This window comes from Phascolarctos cinereus, unplaced genomic scaffold (assembly GCF_003287225.1).
Source record: "Phascolarctos cinereus isolate Bilbo 61053 unplaced genomic scaffold, phaCin_HiC Scaffold_9;HRSCAF=440, whole genome shotgun sequence".
Lineage (NCBI taxonomy): Eukaryota > Metazoa > Chordata > Mammalia > Diprotodontia > Phascolarctidae > Phascolarctos > Phascolarctos cinereus.
In genome coordinates this window covers 195040049-195047956 of record NW_027556402.1, presented here as the reverse complement: position 1 = coordinate 195047956, position 7908 = coordinate 195040049, and the positions used below count along the sequence as shown (strand labels likewise).

Here is a 7908-nt window from a genome sequence, read left to right as displayed (position 1 = left end):
GTGTTTGCTCTTCCCACAGATGGTGTGTGAATTTGTGGGAGAGTATGTCCCAGCTATATGGGGGGGTGGGGTGGAAATCTTTTCTTACTATTTCATTAAAGGTCTTTGCTTTGTATTGATTATGTCCCTTTTATGTCTAGTAAAGGTCAAGAGTGGTAGGGCTCATGGTGATATATGTGACATGATACATGGTGAAATATAGTCAGTGATACATCTCTGGCTATAAACTTGGAATATCATGTGTGACACCCTTTCTAGTTGGTTCCATTTCTTTGGTTTTGAGTGGTTATGAACCCACAATGTATATGGGATTGTTTTTCCAAGGCCTCAGTGAGTAGGAGTGTTTTAGGTGCCTCATAAGCAAAAATGAAATGGGCTGCCATGGAAGAAATGAATTATCCCTCCCTAGGAATATTAATAACCCTTTGTTTGAAACATGTTAGAGGGCATTTGTGCCTAGATGCAATTGGACTAAGAGACTTTTGAAGTTCCTTCCAGCTCTACCCCCTCCGTAAGTTTTTAAAAGGAAAAATAAAATAAACAACCCTGTCCTATTAGGGTTAATCTCTCACAGCCATAGTTTCATTCATTATTACCTTGGGGTGGGGGTGGGAGGGTGGGGACAATCAGGAAACCTTATCTTAAGTCATGGCTCAGCTACTAGTAATGTGACCAGGTTTGTGCTCTTCTTCAGACTTTAGTTTCCTCATCTGTCAAATGAGGGGAACAGACGAGATGATAGGTTTCAGCGTCTCAAAATGCTGGAACTCATTAATGTTTATAAAGCACCTTCCTCATAACAACCCTTTGACATAGTGAGAGTATTATTTATGCCCATTTGACAGATGAGAAAACTGAGGTTCAGTGAGGTTAGTCTTTACCTGTGTTTGCACAGCTAGTATGTGTATTCTATGATGGTAGGTTTTTTTGTTTGGTTGGTTGGTTTTGCAAATTCTGATAATAAGTAATATTCTATGAAACATTGCTCGTTGCCTTTGGAAGCAAAAGAAGACAACTGCTAATCCATTTATTTATCTTTCCTTCTAAGGATCTGTAAGCCAGCCTTCCATTTAGCCATGATTCCTTTTTCATCTTCAGGTTTTATTTTATCATGTGAATGCCAAGATCGATATAATTCAATTCCTCTGGTCCTCCTAATGGTTGCTCAATAAGGATCTTGAATTTAGAGGACCAGCAGTTAAGTGCATGTTTCCAGATGGCCTAAAAACTGGGTAATTCTTAGCACTCCCTGCCCGCTGTTCTGTGACAGTACCTGGAGAGTCTGGAGGGAGCCACAAAAATGGGGGCCAGTTTGCAATTTCTTGAGTTGCCATGGCTGAAGAATTCATTGCCAATGGCCACCAGGCCAGTGACAAGTCTCTGCATTTACACAGCTAGGCTGGTCCATCAGAAAGTAGACATTGCCAAGACTGTACTTGGTGCCTTCTCAACTGTCATTCTTTTCCTAGCATACCCTTCAAGAGCCAAGAGTCCCCTTTATGGCGCATGGAGGCAGATGAGGAGGATTTAGTGGAAGATTAGATGCAGGTAGGTGGTGCGGTAGATAGAGTTCTCAGCCTGGAGTCAGAGAGACCTGAGTTCACAGTGGACCTCAGATACTTCCTAGCTGTGTGACCCTGGTCAAGTCATTTTGCCTTTGCCTTAGTTTCCTCATCTGTAAAATGCAGATAATCATAGAACCTACCTCCCAGGGTTGTTTCGAGGACCCAATGAAATAATAATTGTAAAGTGTTTGGCACAGTGCTTAGCATATAGTAAATGCCATTAAATGTTAGCTATTATTATTTAAATCTAGCTTCAGACACTTACTAGCTGTTTGACACTGGGCAAGTCACTTGACCTTTGATTGCTTCAGTTTCCTCATCTGTAAAATGAGCATAATAATAGCACCTACTTCCCATCTTGGTTGTGAGTAATAGATGAAATAATAGCTTAGCAAAGTGCCTGGCACATAGTAGGTGCTATATATATGCTTATTTGCTCCCTTCCCTTAAATGACATAAAATGTTGTTTTACCAATGTGTGCAGGTCTTTCCTTTCTTCATTACAATTCTAGGAGGTAAGTAAGTAGTTCAAACATTATTATTCCCATTTTGCAATGAAAAAATTGAGGTTCACAGAAATTAGCACTTGCCTGTGGCCACAGAGCTTGTATGCTATATAGAAATAATAAGAAGAATACATGACCACTGTGCTTAGTAAGTGCATATCTGTACCAACCATCATGGCTCAGGCGCAGAGGTGACAAGGAATTCTTTTGTGGTGTTAGCTTTCTGATATCATGAAGGGATCAAAAAAGGTGAACCGAATGTCTGCTCAAGCTCCACTTTTTGTTCCAACCCTCTACTTGCCCAGATTTCAAGTGCCCACACTTGCGTCTTAATAAGTTAACAGAGTCTACCTTTTCTCCCAGTTGGCAAAGGGCAGTTTGCTAATGGATAATCTGTAGTGGTTTATCAAGGCTCATTTTAAATGTCTGGGATAATGTGGCTTCACATGGAAAATATCCATAGCCCAAGAGGTCTCACTGAGCAGTAATGATATAATTACTGTCAGAGAATTATCTCTGGTTACGAAAGTGGAATGCCCATTCTAATTGGTTCCATCCCTTTGGGTCACCTTTTTGTTTTCTTCTTTCTTTTTTCCCCAGTCCTTTCCCTGAAGCTCAGTTGCAAAGCCTCAGGACTTGGACACCACATCAATAGGGGTGTACCTAGCATACTGACGGCGGGGCTAGGGAAATAACTGCTAATTATGGATTGGGCATCCCTGAAAGCATACTCAGCAAGCCTTCCCGGATGAGTTCTGCCTCCAGGTAATCAACCCTCAGCAGTTTTGCATCGTGCAGTAATTTTGGTACTAGAAGACCTGGGTTCAAATTCTGTCTCTGCAACTCCCACAAAATGACATTATGAGGCAGTTAGTGTGAATTTCATTTCATAGGTCTGAAACAGTGGAGGAGCTGAGGATCTAATAAATAAACTGAGAGCTAGGGCTGGAGCCCAGGTGTCCTGACATTGGGTCAAACCTCAATCTCCTTTCAATCCAGCTAGCTCTTTTCTCTTTTTCCCATCATCACTCCTACTTATACCCCTCATCAAGGTATCTTACATGCAGTTCCATCCAAGGTATAGTGTATGCAGTTCCATCCAAAGGCAGATTCCCACACCACTGCAAAAATAGCAGCCTGCCTTCCTACCATCCTGAAGGGGGACAGACAATGGCTCAGAAAAAATACAGTTTTGGAAGCTGCCACCACAGGAGCATATGGTCCAGAGATGCACATTTAAATATCTGTGCTTGATGTAGGGGTACTACTGCCTAATAATCTCCTACTCCCAAAAGCTGGGGTATAATTTCTAGGTGCACTTGAACTCATGTGTTGGGGATTCGGGCCAAACGTCCTCCCTCCCCCAACCCAAGCTGTGCAAATTGATGCTTTCCATAAATAAGTGGATTTTTAATAGACTTCTCTGTAATAATAATGATAATAATAATAATAATAATAATAACAACAATAACAATAAGAGCCACAGGAACTTGGCACTTAAAAAAACATGGAGTTAATAAGAAAAGCTCATCATTAGGATATACAGGGACTCTCCCCATGGAGAATGGTTGGGGTTCTGCCACTGTGACTCCAAGATGATTTCACTTATAAATGTACAGCAGACAGAGCTGGTCTGCTGGGGAGAGCCTGCCTCCTTGGAAATCTTTGGGGTGTCAATAACCATTGCAGTGTATTAGTAAGCGTTGGGAATGAGAAATCCAGAGAACTGGGTTCGAGTCTCGACTTTACCAATAATTCACTGTGACTTTAGGCAGGTGACTTTCCCTCTCTGGGCCTCTGTGAAACGAGAGAGTTGGACTTACTGATGTCCAATGGTCCTTCCTGCGGAACTGAGTTTCATGTTCTAAGGTTCCTTCTGGATCTGGAATTCTAAGATCTATGTGTTATGATCCCCCACTACTGAGACATTTTATGCATCTACGAGTCCATGAACCTAGGAGAACGATAGGCGGAGGATGAAGCTGCAGTGTTAATGTTAAAACAGCGACAGAATGAAAGGCTCAAAAGGAACACACACACACGCACACACCACACACACACACACACACACACACACACACACACACACAGTTAGATTAGAATACAATTTCTCGGCTTCTTCCCGACCAGATGGGCTGATGAGCGTTGTTACACTGACCTCAAGCGTGTGAAGGCTCTACCTCCAAAACCGAATTCTCAGATCCTCCCTGTCCCTCCCTCCTCCCTCCTCTCTCAGCCCCGCCTCCTCAGTCCCTCCCCGCCCCCTCCGCAAACCGACATACACACACAGACCACACGGTGCGGAACAATAAACGAAGTTGGAATCCAAACCCAGACGTCTCCACTGGAGTTTAAGGCTGAGCTACTGGATCCGGGCGGCGGGCTTCCTTCTCTGCCAGCCTCCTTCAGTCTCTCTCCATTACGCACAGCAAAAGCCTGGAGAAGGAAGTGAAGTGACCAATGGAGAGGCGAAGACAATGCTCAGAGCAGCCCGCTGGGGGCTAAGAGGAGGTAGCGCCCGGTAGAAGCAGGTCGGAAAAGTAAACTTGAAGCAGGTGCGACGCAGAATGAGGACGAGTCAGCTCCTGGACTGCCTTGTCCCGTGGGCTCCCTGAGCCTTGGGCGCGCCCGTGACCCCCTCCCCCTTCCCCAAGCTCCTAGTCGGTTTCGGCGGCGCAGGTGGGCGTGACAGCGCCTGGCAGGGAGCTCCGCCGCTACTCGGGGCGCTGCGCCTGGGAGGAGGAGGAGAAGAAGAAGAAGAAGAAGAAGAAGGAAGAGAGGAGGAGGCAGCGCCCGTGGAGGGGCCAGGCTAGGCGGAGACGGACGGGGCAGTAGCGCCATTCGTGCGTTGGAGCGGCCGCCGCCAGTGTAGGAGCTGGAGTCCAAGCCTGCCTGGGACAGCGCGGTGCAAGCAGTAGAGCCCCGCGTCGAGGGGCATCGACTGCTGGGCAGGAAGCCAACCGACCCAGCAGGATAAGTGCTTCGCAATGGGATTGCTGCAGCCGCCGCCGCCGCCACAGCTACGGTCTCATGTAACTCCAGTGAGCTTTTGCCAGGCGAGATCGCTTAGATTTCTTGTCTCCCCGACCCAGGTTTTCTTACTGACCAGCTAGGGACCAAGGAGGCGGAAGGAGTGAGGGTGTGTGTGTGCATGAGAGGGCTGGACGGGTCAAGCTTCTGTGCTTTGACCCCCTAATGCTCCCTCCCCTCCCTTCCCCATCCCCATCCTCCAATTGCCTCTTCCCTTTTTTTTCCTCCTCTTCTGCACTTACAAACCTTGCTTGCCCCTGCAGGCTTGCGGGGTTTGGAAGCTGAGGGGAAGCTCCAGCCCGGGGTTTTTCCACCCGGTTTGTCTTGTACTCCTCTCGGACTGGTACTCTCCCGGACGCACGGCTTACCCAGCAGAGCTGGGCCAGTGCTGCTCTGGGCCGGGGACAGCCTCGGGACAAGGAGAAGCGACGACGTTGCCCTAGTCTCCCGCGGCACGGTTCACTGAGGGAGGCTCCTGCGTGGAGCTGCCGCTCGCAGCCAGGGGAAAGAGAAGTCGGCAATGAAGGCACTGAGTCCGAGTAGGGAGCACCCGAGCGACTCTGCTCCGGGGCTCGGGGCCGGGAGGGGACCCCTCTACTTCTGCTCTTGTAGTGGGGTCATGGATCTCCAGCTGACGACCAACAGCACAGACTCCAGCGACCGTGGGGGGTCCTCCAACGAGTCCTTGTGGGCCGCGGAGAGGCATCCCCCGAGCCAGTATTCGCCCGCGGAGGTGGCTGGCATAGCGGCTGTGGTGAGCTTTCTCATCGTCTTTACCATCGTGGGCAACGTGCTGGTGGTTATCGCTGTGTTGACCAGCCGTGCCCTGAAAGCACCCCAAAACTTGTTCCTTGTGTCCCTGGCCAGCGCTGACATTCTGGTGGCCACTTTGGTCATGCCATTCTCGCTGGCCAACGAGCTCATGAACTACTGGTACTTCGGCAAGGTGTGGTGCGACATCTACCTGGCGCTGGACGTCCTCTTCTGCACCTCCTCCATAGTGCACCTGTGTGCCATCAGCCTGGACCGCTACTGGTCCGTGACGCAGGCGGTAGAATACAACCTGAAACGTACCCCGCGCCGTATCAAAGGCATTATCGTGACTGTGTGGCTCATTTCGGCCGTCATCTCCTTCCCTCCGCTCATTTCCCTCTACCGGGACCCGGAGGACGACCAGTACCCTCAGTGCGAGCTCAACGACGAGACGTGGTACATCCTTTCCTCCTGCATCGGTTCCTTCTTCGCGCCCTGCATCATCATGGTGCTGGTCTACGTGCGCATCTACCGGGTGGCCAAGCTGCGGACACGGACGCTGTCTGAGAAGCGCACGGTGCCCGAGGGCTCGTCCCAGACGGAGAACGGGCTCAGCCGGCCGCCCGTGGGGGCAGGGCCCTCGACCGCCGCCGCTGCCGCCACCTCCCTGCGTCTCCAGGCTGGGGAGAATGGGCACTACCACCTCCACCATCACCACCACCACCTTCACCATCACCACCATCATCACCACCACCAGCTGCGCAAGAGTGCCGAGCTCGAGGACATCGAACTGGAGGAGAGCAGCACCTCTGAGAACCGGCGCAGGCGGCGCAGCCGAGAGGAGGCGGCAGCCCGCAAGGGCAGCCGCGGCTTCTCCTTCTCCTTTTCCTCCACCAAAGGAGGCCCGTCGGCTGGTGCTGGGAGCCGCCTGTCCCGGGCCAGCAACCGCTCCCTCGAGTTCTTCTCGTCCCACCGGCGCCGCAAGCGCAGCAGCCTGTGTCGCCGAAAGGTGACCCAGGCCCGAGAGAAGCGCTTCACCTTCGTGCTGGCTGTGGTCATGGGCGTGTTCGTCGTTTGTTGGTTCCCTTTCTTTTTCAGCTATAGCCTGTACGGCATCTGCAGGGAGGCCTGCCAGGTGCCCGAGACGCTCTTCAAGTTCTTTTTTTGGATCGGTTATTGCAACAGCTCCCTCAACCCTGTTATCTACACCATCTTCAACCAAGACTTTCGGAGGTCCTTCAAGCACATCCTGTTCAAAAAGAAGAAGAAGACCTTCTTTCAGTGACCCCCCGGTGGGCTTGGGGTGGGGCTGGGAGGAGGAAGGATGAAAAGGAGCCCCGAGGGGGCGGCCGGGTTGGACCGGAGCAGGAGGAACTGCTGAAGGGGTGGCTCGGCAGTTGGGGAAGATGTGAGGAGAGAGGTGGAAGGACACCTGGGGGGAGGGTGGAGGAGCAAGGAGGGAGGATTGAAGAGGAGAAGCGGAGGAGGTGGTGGAGGAGGGAAGGATGGAAAGGAAAGGAAGAAGGAAAAGGAGAAACCTTAGTTCGAGGTCTGCGCGAAAGCTGTCTTCCGAAGTCGCCCGGCCGGGTGCAAGTCCTCTGGACTCCGGCTGAGGGCGCCCACTGAGGGCAAGGTTTGGCCTGACCGCCGGACCAGAGTTTGGACAGCTGCAGAAAGTAGGGGGGAAATGAGGAAGGGGAGAAATTAAGGGGAAAGGGCTGGCTTGACCGTGAAGGGCATCGACAATCTAAAAGTATTTAAAATGTTTGCCAAAAAGGAGGAAAAAAAAGAAACCAAACTATTTTCTAAATAAACCTTTGTGATCTAAACTTTTCAGTTGCGCCAGTACTTAGAGTCGGACAGAGAGGGAGAGATGGGAAATTGGGCGGAATGCTCACCGTGGGATTAGGTTCTAGCACCCTGGGGGGGATTCCACATACTCTCTGGGCTGCTCAAATTATTCCACTCCCCAAGTCTGCCACACACACGTGCACCCACACATCACCACACACAAATACGATTAGGAGAGACTGGGAACTGAGGAGACCCTCGAT

General features: G+C 50.4%; 1 protein-coding gene across 1 annotated transcript; it reads left to right on the top strand.

Moving 5' to 3' along the window:
• Positions 1 to 4346: 4346 nt before the first annotated feature.
• Positions 4347 to 7683, top strand: ADRA2C (adrenoceptor alpha 2C). Its single transcript, XM_020992287.2, has one exon. It carries the CDS (start codon positions 5622 to 5624, stop codon positions 7137 to 7139), a length of 1518 nt encoding a protein of 505 aa, XP_020847946.1. The 5' UTR covers positions 4347 to 5621; the 3' UTR covers positions 7140 to 7683.
• Positions 7684 to 7908: the final 225 nt, after the last annotated feature.